We start from the raw sequence: 15,652 nt of genomic DNA on the forward strand, positions 1-15,652 counted from the left end.
GTGATATATTCACTAAAATCTGGAGATTACAGGATTTGAGTTAAAACATTGATGCCATGCAAAAAAATCAAGCAGCCTCCAGTGTAGCTGACTCCACTAAAAAATACATTAGATGGTCTGCTGGTGATTTTGACGAATCTTAATTGGCTTCTATACATTCAGCAGACAGTTGGGGTCGCCAGAAGTCCGCGAGGTGCAGCCTGACATGCTAAAAACCGTGTGAGTCGATAACTGCCCATTTAAATAAGTAGTTGAACCTATTAGCTACTGCATCCTACTCGTTTTACCTCAAAACAAATAACTTATATAATTGAATAAAATCTCGCTGTTTGCAGTTTCACCGTTTTCTTGAAGCAGCTGGATATCTCCCAATAAAAGGGAATAACCAGCAACAAACCAAACCAAAGCATGATTGCACAAGTTTAGAGCTGATTGTATAGGCAGATGCACGCTACTTACTACAATACATAGGTAGGCTAAGTTAATGAATTAATAACAAAAATAATGCATACATCTAGCTTGGAATAAAGGAGTTTACTTGACTCAATTAAAATAGCTTTGTGCATTTTATTCGGGTATGTTTTTACATTTTATCTCGCTCTTTCACTAACAGACACACCTCCCACCTGCCTCTCTCTCTCTCTCTCTCTCTCTCTCTCTCTCTCTCTCTCTCTCTCTCTCTCTCTCTCTCTCTCTCTCTCTCCTCACTTCCCTCACACTTTTCACTCAGCTACCCAAGATGGCGGCAGCCCCATCCATCCAGCCGCCGAGCGTTCACTCTTCTATAGCCGGGGAGAGCGCACTTTCCCCGGAGATGGACAGCCCCGAGAGCAGGCAGTCGGAGGATAAGGAGGAGGCGGCGGCAGCAACAACACAGCCATCCGACTCGGAGATTAGCTTCCGCGACCTGCCCGACCTGGAGCCGGAGGAGATCGAGAGGAGGCTGGCCAAAACTCGACAAGAGCTGAGCAACAGGAGGAAAATCCTCATTAAGAACCTGCCGCCTGACACCACTAACCAGGTACACCGTCCACGTTAGTTTGGAAAAAAAACTGCTGCAAAAGTAGTGTGGTTAACTATAGTTTAGAGTTTGTACGCATATCGAGACTAACTGTTGTCGTTAGTTTAGTTTGCACTGACCGTCGCACTTTTAAAATGAACTTTATTGTTTGGTGATAATAAAGACCCCGGTGTCAGATGCATAGTGACCTTAATTCACCCCATGATCGTCTAGTATTTTTAATATAATATGATAGTATATTTAGAAGTAACATTAATTTTGAAGTGTATATGAATAGTTTAAAAAGGTACAGTCTACAGGGCTCTGGCAAACAGGCTGTTAGATTTACGTTTCATTCGTTAATACCATCTAACAATACACACTGTCTCATTCAAGGCATCCCCAACTAATACTAAGGCTCATTTAATTGTTTGGCCATAACAGTTCAAACCATTGCAAAATGTGGCTACTAAATTTACTCTTGTATTTACATTTGTGATTTAAACGAACCTTTTAAATATTTTACTAGTTTTCTGATGATCTAAATCGACTTAAAAATGTCACAGTGTACTCCAAAACAATATGTGGCATGTTGGTTAATGATTGTGTTTCTAAGTGGGTTCTTGCAAAAGCTGTATGGGGCTTGCAAGTTCTGTTGCTTTTCTTGCAACAAGAGGACATACTGTGGATGACATCCCTTACCTTCGTCATTCAGGTCTACCCATCGTTGTAACTTATCCATGCACCTGTTCTAGCATCAAAATCTTGTCAGTTATACGAGATTGGTAAAGTCAGAAAGCAAAATTACTATTAGTTGATGTGTGTGTGTGTTTGGGGGGTGCTGTTTTCTTATGAACACCAGTTTGGCATTATAGTTTATTCACATTTTCATCTGCCACTATATAATTGGATATTTTCACTGCATGGAGCAGTGCATTTATATGCACATACGCTTTTGCCACTGTCAGGTAGCATCTGTTGGGATTCTATTTCAATCAACATTGTATAGTCAGCTCATATCCTACAGACAATACAATCTTGTACAGTTAAAAGTCCAAAAGTAACAAGAGTTACAACTACTTTAGTTAACTCAGATTATGTTTTTTAAGACATGATCAATATATTCCAAGATTTCTAATTTTGTTTACACAGTTTGCTTTAATTGGATTCCTTTACAGCAGATCAATCCATTTATCTTTTATGTTTAGTTTACGCACAAGCACTTTGCAAGCATGTTTCTCGTCAAAGACCACAGAGTGACTTCACTGTTTATAACTTTAAGACCTTTTTGGTTTGAAGTGTCATTCATCACTTGTGTCAGCATGCAAGCCTTCATGAGGCAGAGCGTTGAAGGAGCTGATGGTGTATCCCTTCAGGGTTGTAGCACCAAACATTCTTAGAAAGAGGCACACTGCCAAGCAGAACCAGCGCTCTGCCGGGTGTTAGTGTGTGTGTTCAAGGAGAAAGTGAGGGAGTGTGAAAGAGTGCGACTGCATGGTGTTTGTGAGAAATGAGAGAGAGAGAGAGAGAGAGAGAGAGAGAGAGAGAGAGAGAGAGAAAGTCACTTGGATCAGGTGAAGCAACAGAAGTGGAATTTCTCTCTCTCTCTCTCTCTCTCTCTCTCTCTCTCTCTCTCTCTGTATTTTCCACATTATTCATGTGTCAGAGTGAGTGTGATATGTTTAGTGAGCCTGAGCAGAGCAGTTGGAGAGCAGAGCTGCATAAAGCCCGCCCTGCTGAACGTGCCACATGAATTTATCCATTTTAAGGAGTAGTTCAGACTCTTTGACATCACGCAATATGAGTTACAGACCGGTAGTGAAACTGTTAAAGCTCAGGCTTATATGCAGAGCGATCCGGCAGCTTGTCAGAAATGAATGATTAACAAAAACCTTTTAAACCACATCACAAAACCACAACTCCAAAATATCGTAACCATCAATAACAGAATAAAACATTGCTGTGGATAGTTAACATTTTCTTTTTAACGGTGTGTTTAAAAGGCTCCAATTGCGGCATTTATTTCTGTTTGAAAGGCTCTAGAGTTGCTGAATATATAGTTTCCATCACACGAGCTGTAGCCTAAACTAATGTCCGTATGTCAGCAAAAATGTGATATTTTAATAATGCTGGTGTTGACATAGTAGCATCTTCCATAAGGTTATAGATTTATGGCGAAGGAAAGTCCTTGTCACTGTCTTATGTAACCTGTCTGATGGACTAAACGACACCAGCCGACTCCCATTCCCGTCATACACGCTGCCCCATTAGTAAATACTATATCGTAGATTGGATATATGTGAGTGTGTGGAGTCCATGGTGCACTGTGTTAAATATATGGCCCTGCTGACAGTCCTCATCTCAGAGAGAAGAGGGGGGATGGGAATGAGAAAGTAGAGCTGGAAGACAGTAGAGTTGGGTGAGAGGAGAGGAAAGGAAGCGATGAAGGAAGATGGTAAAGGAAAGAGAATAGAAAGAGGTGGTTGAGGGATGAGCAGGGAGAAACATTGGGTCCAAATAGGAGCCATTAATGACTCTTATCCTATACCATTTTATCAAATCAATAGGTTTTGCTAAAATGATATTGGTAGCACTTTACTGAAAAGAAATCCGTTATTGACTCCAAATCCTTTTGAATCACATTTTTCATTAGCTACCTGCTCTAATTTTGGAGGTTCCAATTCAGAGCTATTAAGTTGATAATATTCAAATAATTATACTATGTGCATGAAAGCTAAACTGGGAGGTTATGCTGAATCAAGACACAATCTTTAAGATCATTTCTCTAGAGAGGACTCGCCACTCCACTGGTCTTGGAAACAAAGTTCACACACGGTCATACAGTGGTGTTAACAAAGTGATTTTTGTTATTATTATTTGATTTTTGGTACAGACATCATCTTAGAAATAACACGTCAACCACAGAAGGTTTATTTTAGCCTTTTCTTTTAGAACACTGTGCAACCACGATGGACAAAAAAGTATCTAAATTGATGCAGCAGAAGCAGAGATATTGTCCATAACATATCATGCATTGTTCTTCCTTGTCAAAACTTGGTGCACGCAATGCAAGTCAAACATCGATTGTAGGAGCCACATACTGTATGCTGTTTATGGTCTCATTTATATTATTTATTGATAAGGTGGTCGGTGTGTTCATCGCGGCTTGAGTGGAAGTGATAACATATTTGTTTGCTTCATCTGTTCACCTGGGTTTTTTGGGCTTTGACAGAGAGGGGGTGAGCCTGGGTGCGAACACTTTCTGTTGACCGCCCTAACACTAACACACTTATTTTGATTCACAAAGTAACTTTACATTTGGTAACTGCAGTACTAGTTGTATTTTACGTGTGGAGGAATTAATCATTGCAATACAATCTTGAGCGCATCACAGTGTGTTTATGCATCTCTCAGTGTTTAGTCCCTCGTGGCAGCACTTTGTCGGACTGCTTACAGCCGCAACACCGATTATTCGTTTGGTCAGAGATTGTAATGCTGGTTGTAATGCTAGTAGCAGCTAATATAAACGCGAGCTGCTAGCTTCGAGCAGAGATGAGGAGCGAGCTATAGAGGTCTGGTAACCTCACTACTTAACGCCACACCTCCAGATTTTTTTATTTTCAAACTTGTAGACTTCAGCCCCAACTGATGCTGACTCAACTGACATCACTTTAAGCACTTTATCAGACTCTGATGAAAATTGACGTTCAGCGGCGGTAAGAAATAAGAAACTGATACCTGGATGTTTTGTACATTTCTCTCTAAACAAAGAGAGGGAAAGGGTTTGGTAAGCGATTAGAGACCGATCTTAGTTAATCTAGGTATTTTGCCAACCGGAAAATTGATTAAAAATGTAATTGGCTATCGGAATACATTCCTAGACATTATTCCTCAACGGTTTCCCACATGCAAACAACCAAGTTGGAAGTAGCTCTAGAGGGAATGGAATTCCTTTCAATGCACTTGGCAAATTATGTTTTATCCAATCCAATATCCATGTAGTGTAAAAGCATATTTGCAGATGCGCTGGAGGTGTGTGTGTGTGTGTGCGTGTGCGTGTGCGCTTCCAACAACAACTTCTGCTAAGTTCTTGAATTATTCAGTTTCTCACTTCGGCAATATGTGGATGTGTACAGTACATGATTATATGTTCTTTGAACACCAGACAAAGTGTGTGTGTGGGCACAGTTGTGTTTGCATATGTACAGGTAAACCCAAATACATGTAAATGTCACAAAGCAGCGTGTGCCTGAGCTATTCTCTTAACACCCACTTCCTCCTCTCGCTTCACATGCTGTGAAGTGTGTGTGTGTGTGTGTGTGTGTGTGTGTGTGTGTGTGTGTGTGTGTGTGTCAGTAGCAGATGTTCATGAAATCTGCCCCTCCTGACAGTGGGCAGTCTTCAACACTTACAAGCCTGTGTGCACACATGTTGTGATTTAGCCGTTTACTGTATTAGTCACATCAAAGTTTTGCAGATGTTTTTGCCGCAATTATCCCGCAGCCGTTTAAGATACACCTGTTTGACTGACTACTGTTAGTACAACCAGGACAGACACAAAATGACATAATTTAGCAATCGGTCATACATGTTGGTGAATTTGTTGAGGTGAGATGATGAACTTGACTTGAGATGCGCTGAGACCTTCAATGCCGAACCAGTTAAAATCCTTGGTGATGGTGGAGAGCAAGGAGTATTGTGGGTATGGTTAAAATCAATATCAGGATATTAATGAGGGTATGTTTTCAGTATCAGTATATATCCCGGTGCGGCAAATGTAAGCATTAACACTTAACTAATCATGTAATTTTTTGATAGTCTGTAATTATTTTACTTAAACACAGTATGTTTATATCATCAGTAAAGCTGATATGTTTTCACTGAAAGTCAATACAAGATCATTTTGATGATTAAGTGGGCTACAAAAAACAATATTGTAACTGCATATGTTTGATAGGAAGGTCATTCTTGTCTGTTGGTGTGAGATAGAGCCGGTGTAAGGGTATTTGACCCTCCAGAATCCTGCTGATCCCGGTTTACTAGAGCTCTGGATCCTCTGTGTGTCTGACCTGCACGTTTTAACCTTCCTGTGGAGAGAGGGGACACAAATCTCTACACTGATCAAAACTTCATGATTACATAGACGACACGGATTGTAATCGTCGTTTGACGATTGCATGTTGTCAGAAGCGCAGGTTCTGTAAAATTGAAAATACCTGACCTCATCCATCACAGAGTCAACAACAGAAAACCCAGTCAGTGGCAGCTCTGTGGGGGCAAACACCTCAGTTATGAGAGAGGTCAAACAAGAGTAACAAGAGAAAGCCATGCCAAGTTTTGCTACCCATGGACCAAAAGTGATGAAGCAAGTGATGACTAGAGTGTAAATACTGCTCATTGCTCAGTCTTATGGATTTTAATTTCTCTTATGAGATGCTCTTGGCAGCGTCCGAGTTATCGGCATGAACCCATCCATCCATCCGCCCACGTGTCAAAGGTTTATTTTCATAAATCACCTTCAAGAGTTTTTTTCTACCCACGGGAAACAATGGGATCTGTCACACACAGATGTCCCTATTGTATGCCTTTATGGAATATGAAAAGAGAACATCTTAACCAGAATGCCTTTATTCATCATCTACCTGTCAAAATGCCTCTATTAGCTTGCAAGAAATCTAGCAGAAATCATATTACAGTTTGTTAAATTAATATGACATTATGCTTCATATGTTGAGTCAAATGAACTGGGACATTTATGTACTTAATCCATTGCTGCCGTGATTTATGCGCTCAGTTACTCTAGCAGTTATTATATCATTAATCGCTTTAGTGTATGTAAAATGACACCATTTTTTTTATTCACTTGATCCAGATTTTAAGAAATGGCAGCCGGCAAAACGCCTTACAACCCTACGTAGCCTACACTACGCTGTACAATTGACGAAGTGCAGACCGTCGTCGCCGATGAATTAATATTCATCATTGTTTCGTTAAAAATGATGTCACGGCAGTATTGCGCAACGCCGCTATGCCGATCAGCTGAGAATCCTGCCTACACTGAGGAGGTGTTATCTGCATTGGAAAACGAAAAGAGAAAAGTACTGGTAACAAAAAAGTGAGTCGAGCAGAGCTGGACCATACAGTGGAAACACTGTATTCATGTGTTTACTTGCAAATGTATTAAATTACTAAATAAGAAAGTCAATTATCTTTTGAACATATTTTGGTCAGATCTAGCTGCATATATTTCAGTTACAGTTGCTTTTTAAAATACAATGCATATCAGTTCTAAACCATTAACTTTCTAGATTATAGATGTTCTAAATAAAACTATGACAGAGGTAATACTTATTACATTATTTTTCAAATCTGTGTTTATGCAATACCATTTTCAAGCTACAACCTTGACCAAATGTTTAGTTTGAGTCCAGTAATGTGAAGTCAATAATGAAACAAAATTGTGTGTAATGCAAGTGCAGAAGAAGGCATTAACCTTTCCACATCCACCCTGTTAATGTGCATTGTGCTTTCACTGGTGCCTGTCAGTGTAAATGACTACAAGAGGCCATTTAGCTTTTATGTCTGAGAGCTTCTCTGCCAGTCTCTACCTGCCTCTGCAGTTGCAGTAAAGTGTAGTTTTCTGACAAGATAATAATAGAAAGAAATATTTCAGCAGTGTTCAACACTGAGGCACAATATAAATTTTAGGTTGTTTTATCTTTTAACCTGGTGGCTAGGATTGACCACATCTCAACACTGTTACACAAGTGTACACTGCTCATAAATGAACCTCACATACTTTCAAATACATTGTGTAAACACTGGCACACATTTTAATTTATATTATGTGGCACTTAAGGTACTGCAGGCAAACAAAAATAACAAATATTCTTAAATGAACGTCTTCAGGACTGATATGTGAGGAGTGACTGCCAGCTCAGTGGGGAAAATAACCTCCAATCTGAGACATGTTGCTTCAGGGCCAGAGCCAAGCAGAGACAAGTGGGTGTGGATGGGGGAGGGAGGTGGGTTCACACTGGGAGACAGCAGAATCGGTCCTGTCTCAGGGCAAGCCACCTGCTTCCCACAGCCCACTGGTTCTGTCCTTTCTTAAATCAGCTTCTCTATGAAATAAGTGAAATGGCGAAACAGATGGGGTTTGACCAAGCAGCGACCACTAAGATGCTGTTCTAATGGCAGTTATCTCTGACAATATGGAAGTGACATGGAAAGCTTCCAACTTCCCACATGAAATACAAAGACAGTACCTTTCCACCCACAATAAATTAAGCCTTAAAGCTCCATTGTGTAATTTTTTGAGTTGATTCTTAGCAAAAACCTCTTTGTTCTTTCACAAATATGAGCTCATTCATGTGTAATTACTTCCACCAACTAATCAAAGTATTCTCGAACGCGTAGAATCTGCCATTTAGAATCATTCACAGTACATACGAGCGAGTCGCTCGAATGACGGCCGCCATGTTGCGCCTCCATCTTTAAAATACATTAGCCAAAGACGGACATACCTCCGCTTTTCACGCTTTTACACTCAGTGGCACTGTGACGAATGCCAGGGAGGGGGAGAAGATTACTTGCGACTTACTGCCGGCACATTTGAAAGCCTGTTGAAGATGGAGTATCACGCCTATTCTCTAGGACATGTAACGGAGTCGCCAAGGAAGTTAAAAAGAGAATTAAAACGACAACGCGACAGGCAAAGCAACAAGACCAAAGTTAATATTGGAGTGGCTTTTCCAAGATGGAAAGAGCTCATAAGGAGCAAGGATTTTAAAAAGGGACGCCGTAGTTTTATAGTTGCTTGGCTAACTATAGCATTGTTGTGCATAACGCTAGAACGACGTCTAGGATACTTTTCCTCGCGTCAATGATGAAAAAGGATCGTCTACCTTGTAACATAAACATAATCATATGTGTCGCGATTTCCCTGGCAGACAACTCATGTCATGCAGTTGTAACACAGACTAGCTACAGCTAGAACAGCTGCGTGTAAACGATGGACATACTAAGAGCTAATTTTGGTTTCATTGACATTGTTCATACTGCTCAGAGAAATACATTAAAAACACAAACCTCCGTTGCCTCTCTCCTACAATATACAGAATAACGATGGCACTGATACTTTACTAACATTAGCTTGCATATGTTTGGGAACCTGATAGCTGATGTTAGCAATGAAGTGGTACCAAAATAACGTAAAACTATTAGTACACTGGAAGGAACACTCACGGACGAAGTTGTACTTCTTGAAATAATACAGCCACCGTAGGAGTTAAAATGCGCTTGGAATGGGAGGGGCTATAAAGTAATATTCAGTTGGTTGTCATATACAATTTCACCGCTAGATGGGAAAAATTCTTACACAATGTAGCTTTAATAGGTAATTTTACTTCCTCTAATGGGTGTCTTTGTGATTTTTAATTATATTGTTTTATTAAGGCGTAATAAAGGTACAAAGGGAAGTCTAATTTTATACGTGTTTTGTTTGATATATACATAATAATAATAATAATAATAATAATACATAATAATGATGACTTATAGCTTGTGCCACATGTCCACCCACACTTCCCCCATTGTTATCCTGAAATTTAGATTTTCCTACTCCAGTAACTGATGAAGATGGTAGCAAATGGTACGCTGAGCTCTAGGCTTCAAAATGATTTATTCAGAAACACATGAATAATGGCAGAGATGCTAAGGCCAAACTCCGCTGCAAAAGCGTTTTGTCATTTATTTCACTGCATGATAAATATTGTATAGTTTGGCGTATTGTATACTTTAAATATGGGAGATATTTCAGGCCCAAACTAATTGCAGGTTTCTGCATACTAGTACCAGTGCTTCTGCCCCAATTCATGCTACCTAAAAGGTGATTAGTATAGCTAATAATTAGTCTTTCTGTTATTGTTTTTAAATCAGTCTATGCATGTTGAGGTACAGCACAACCAGGATAAATCAGGCTTAGTATCCTGTATCTGAAAGGTGGATCATTTTACATTACATCAGCAAATACGGAAGCAAGTAGTATTGCAATGGTAGTTATATATGCTAAGCTAATTGCAGAAAATCTCTGTGCAGATCCTTGTACAATCACGGACTTCATTCAAGTCTGCTGGCATTGATTTATCTAGGAGTCACAATTAGAGATGCACCGATTGACTGGCTGGTGACCGGAATTGACCGATTTTCACGTGATCGGCCATGACCGGCGACGGCCGGTCAGTCTGACATATGCCGATTTTATGCCGATCAAATGCTGTAAATAAATAACATTGTAAAAGCTACCATACACAATGCATAGGAATTATATAAAGGCTAGCAAATAATAACAATAAACCCACTATTAATTACATTATCTTAATGCAGTGTAACTACTGTAGCATGTAAATAATGCACATAAAATACAAACGTGAGCAAGGGTGTTAAACAATCACCATTATATCGAATCAACAGCCACATGCAACCTAGCTAGCAGGTGAAGAACACAAACAATGAAATCACCAGCTAACAATGAACTGACAACATGTTTTTTTTTTTTATTATTAATATTTTTGACAGACAGTACAACATATGTTACCATCACAATTTACAAGACATATACATCATCCACTGTCCTGTTTTTAAGAATACAGAAAGAAGAAAAGAACAAACAACATCATGTGCCTTACATTACATTACATTATTCTACCAGTCAAACACTATATTGGATTAGATCAGAACCGGTGCCTTATATTCAGACAGACAACCCCTCTATTGCCATCAGGAAGGAGCCCCAGACTTGATTAAAGATATCCTCTCTCCCCAACTGTAAGTGACTCGCTCATACGTAGCCATTCTTGTCATTTGTTCAGTCCATTCCCTAAAGCAGCACAGAGTAGATGACTTCCAGTGCCTCTGAATTATTCTACATCCTGTTGTAGTAGCCGGACGTATCCATAGTCTTTGTCTTCAGGTCAGAGTGTTATTGTCTGGCAGCAGACCCAGAATCCACAGAGCTGGGGTCTTGGTGAGTTGTAATCCGAATAGATCATTCAAGAGGGTAACAACCCTATCCCACAAATGTGCATTTTTTTCACAAGAATACAACATGTGTACCAGAGTGCCCGCTCGCGGTGTGAAGCACGTTTCCGCGCTATTCTCCGAAATGCACTCTAACATTCACTACTTATAGACCTTGTATTGTATTGTCATTACCTGTCTTCCCTGTTTTCATACAGAAGTTTAGTTTTAGCTAAATATATCAATTTGTTTTAGTTGGATATTGGATGTGAAAGGAAGGAAATGGTTCTTCCATAACATTGCTCTTTAGATGTGTGTGAGTTTCCCACCCATATATTTTATAGCAATCGATTATCTGTTCAAAACATTTGTGTGTGCTGTAAAGTGGTTAGAAAAAAGGAAATCGGTATCGGCTAAAATCGGTATCGGCAGGTTAAAGTCAATGAAAAATCGGAATTGGCCTAGAAAATTGTAATTGGTGCATCTCTAGTCACAATCGTTCCATCTACCCAGGGAGGAAATGATGTTAACAGGATGGCCCAAGCTCTATGCAAATGTGTATATATTTGCATAGCATTTCAACCGATTTGCACACAGCGATGCACTGCAGGCTCGTGAATACTGTGCAAAAAAATTCAACAAGTTATTAGCTGAGAGCCTGTGTTTGTAGCGTAAAACCACATTAAGAGTCTGGCAGTCCGTGCATACTTCTTGGACTATGTGACTGTTGTGGTGATAGAGAATTTCATATCACTGTTTACCGCTAAGTCAGTAAAACAAATAGCGAGAGCGTCATGAATCTTATTCGTTGTCCTCTGTGTGTGTTCTGTCCCCTCCTACAGTAGATTTGAATAGAGGTAACATGAAAATGAACCAGACAGCCATTGCATAGTCCAGCAATAAAAAAGAGCAAACACGTGAGAAAGCAGGAGGATACAAATAAGGGAGAGGAGAAAGGAGTTTAAAGGACAATTCTGGCGCAAAACGAACCTAGGGGTTAATAACAGATGTGTACCCACTCTGTCGTTCTCTGGGACATGTTTTCATGCTAATCGAATGTGTTTGTAGCTTGAAACAAGCTAGCGCGGACCACTGATTAGTTTACAGCGCTAGTATTTGGGGCACAGGGAAAGTAAAAACAAATCGCTATTTATACCACTAAAAAGGCTCAAAATATCACCAAACTTCAACGGTAGCATAGTGAGGGTCCCTACATGTTAACCGAAGCATTGAGAACTTTGTAAGTGTATAGACAGTTTATTAAAAAGATAGTTTAGAAAGACAGTAGCTCCCAAGACGGCAGCCGCCTGTATACGAGACGGTGACTGTCTTTATAATCTATCTTTTTAATAAACTGTCTGTACACTCGATTGAGTGGGTACACATCTGTTATTAACCCCTAGGTTCGTTTTGCGCCGGAATTGTCCTTTAAGGAGAAGGCACAAAGACAGGAGGAGGAGGAAGGGAGAGAGAAAGAGGGGGGAGAGCCTGGATGAAGAGAAAGAGATAAAAAAAACAGAAGAGAGGAATCAAAAACATGTTAAAACGAGGAATTCTAACAGTGCAGAGCAAAGGTGTTTAACATACAAGGTGTGAAAACTCTGAGAATGTGCATGAGAGAAAGAAAAGGAGATGTATGTATGTATGATCATCTGCTCTCAAAATGTGAGTGTGCATGTTGTCTAAGAAGCTTTCCTGGCAAGCTTTTGATAGGCCAGTGATTTGTGCTGTCCATGGTTTGAGCCACCTGTCACACACATGCACACGAAGTCTGGCTCAGACCAAATATGGACAACAGTGGGTTTTTTTTTTGATCTATTTGAGATTCATTGTTGCAATTTCCAATGAAAAAATAGCAAATTGTTAAACTGTGTTATAACTGACTGCGGCTGTTACTGTAGATGTTTTCTGTTCGTTTGAAAGCAAGAACAAACTGCAACATTCTACACTTCCTGAATGATTCCATTCGTGCATTCATAATCGACAACATTAGCTGTTTTCCATCAAAGTGTGTTTGACACCCACTTGGAAATGGAATCAGAGGAAAAAATTACAAAATCTCCTCGATTCAATTTATACTCAAGAAGTAGAAGTAGAAATTTGTATGAATGTATCATCATCACATAGAAAAAAAGAAAATACAGGTTTTGTAAATACATTTTGGTGTACTTCACTGACGGACTACAGCAGTTTACACTGCTTATAAAACTACAGGGTGGCTAAAATCACATGTATGAATAGAGTGCTAGTATTATTTCTATATAAATGTGAATAATAACTATTGTAATGCTAATCATTTTAGACCATGCAGTTGTGTTTTTGTGTGTGTGTAGAAGTAGCACTCTGATGGGTTTCATCCTCTGCTCTCATATCACTCTATCAGTAGGTCAAGGACACAGTCACTGCCGGTAAGGAGGCCGTGCAGAAGCCCCCCGAGTTGAAATGATAGCTAACTGTTTCACCTTTCCTCAGTGGCCCTGTTTGTATTTGTAAGCCATCTCATTTATGACTGCAGGAGAAAAGAGTAATGGATAAACAGGTGTTAGAGTAAACACATTCTCCTTCCCTCTATTTCTTCTTTGCCTGTTGGCTTTCTCGCCATACACTTCCATCCCCTTATACACTTTCCACTGTAGAGAATATGATACATGTAAGAGTGACTTACAGAGTGCAGCAGAGGAATTCGAAATATCTTAACTGGCAAACAAGCTGACAGATAGAAGGGTCAAAACAACGCCTAGGCCGTTTGAAAGGCGATATGCAGTCCTTTTTATTTGCAGGAAATTGACAGTAGAAGCTGTGAGTGGAAGGACAGTTGCTGCAAAAACATGGATGCGGTTTGCCATTGCATTGAAATTACAGTATTCTGACATTTGTGGCTCTTAAGTAATCTGCAGTGGGAAATGATGTCACTTATTTCACCTTTGTGGGATGTTTGAAAAACTTAGAGTGCTGCAAAGGATTCAGTATCTTATTTTGAAGACACTAAAGCAGGATGCATGCTAAGTGGATGTCATCTGTTTGAAGTCTCTTTTTTTTTTTCTTCACTTGCCCGAACGGACAAGTGAAAAAAAAACCTTGACGTTAAAACCTGCCATAGTTGAGCTTTAGTGACTTGAATTTAATGCGGGCAGCACCAGGGAGCCAGTCGAGTAATAAAAAGTGGAGTGACGAGCAGTTTTTGGCTGGTTGGATTAACCAGATTGAGATTTTATGAGATTTAGGAGGTGTGCACGTCTGCGCCTACAAGCCTCTAGGACCCATGGTTCTTGTAACATCCTTCTCCACATGGAGCCACAAAGACGTTTATGTGTATCTTCTTCGCTGAACTATTTAAATCTGTACAGATAATGTACTTGATGATAGAATTATACCTGTGGTATCAGAGAGATAGTATCAATAAAAGTTGTGTGGACAGCAGTTAACAGCAGCAGCTTAAAGGAGAACTCTGGGCAATTTTTACGTTAATCTTGATCGCTATAAGTATGTGAGTACTGTCGATGCCGAGAGCTCCCACTTAGCTAAAACGACAGTTTTGGGGGCATATCATAAAGAGTGCCTTTGTGCCACTTTAACAGACACAAAATGCAATTAAAATGTCTGTGCAACATGAACAGGGCCCCTACATGACTACATGCCCCTACTGTAGTGGTTATGATCAGATCAGTGACTATGTAACTACATGGAAACGGGCCAAATGATGCCTGTTTCTTGTACAGTAATAGCGTTACTGAAGGTTAGCTCTAGCTCCATAGTTACGTTATTCCAAGCTTCTTCCCTTGTGAACACCTCCGCTCTTCACTCTTCACACACTACGCTCCGATCTGCACACTGCTGTTTACCTTTTCCTGCTACAACTGAATTCCCGCGGGACTTCAGCGCAAGACTACAGCCAGCCTCCTGTAACGCTGTTACTTTACAAGAAACAGGCATCATTTGGCCCGTTTCAATGTAGTTACATAGTCACTGATATGATCATAACCACTACAGTGCTCAATTACCTATTTTTGAGGGGGAAATAATTATTTTCGCCACAAAACTTTCATTGTGAAAGCATGAACTGTCCTCTGTTCATTCTTTATGATATGCCCCCAAAACTGCCGTTTTAGCTAAGTGGGAGCTCTCGGCATTAGCTACAGCAGCTCCATATTGCTAGCACCGATTCGGCTTTTTGCTGTCGACAGTACTCGCATACTTATAGCGATCAAGATTAACGTAAAAATTGCCTGGAGTTCTCCTTTAAAATTAAATAAGGTAGGTAGGGGTAGAACGGTACACAGAAGTCACGGTTCGGTTCATACCTCGGTTCAGACATCACGGTTCGGTAGGAGTTCGGTACAATGGAGGGAAAAGCAAAACAAAAATGCAGAAGGCAATTTTTTTTTTATTGTGCATGTCTCAGGCTGTACCACCTAGTGTCATACAGTTTCTCCCCTGAGCTATCTGCAACAGCCTGAAGTGTGTAAAGTAAGATGTAAACAGTAAACAATAAGTACCCCACATCATCTCCAGACTCCATCTGTAACTTGTAAACAAAATAAGACAATCAGCTATAAAACTGAAAATACAGCAGACACAGACACAACAAAAAAAACACAGACAAACTAAATTACCTGATTAATGCAACGTTAT

General features: G+C 39.9%; 1 protein-coding gene across 1 annotated transcript in view; it reads left to right on the forward strand.

The window, feature by feature from the left end:
* The first annotated feature begins 739 nt into the window (after positions 1-739).
* Positions 740-15,652, forward strand: part of raver2 (ribonucleoprotein, PTB-binding 2) — an 85,456-nt gene continuing 70,543 nt past the window's right edge. The window contains exon 1 of the mRNA XM_078258532.1: positions 740-1,021. Within this exon, the coding sequence (XP_078114658.1) occupies positions 740-1,021 (282 nt within the window). The remainder of the gene's footprint in view (positions 1,022-15,652) is intronic.

This window comes from Sander vitreus, chromosome 9 (assembly GCF_031162955.1).
Source record: "Sander vitreus isolate 19-12246 chromosome 9, sanVit1, whole genome shotgun sequence".
Classification (NCBI taxonomy): Eukaryota; Metazoa; Chordata; class Actinopteri; order Perciformes; family Percidae; genus Sander; species Sander vitreus.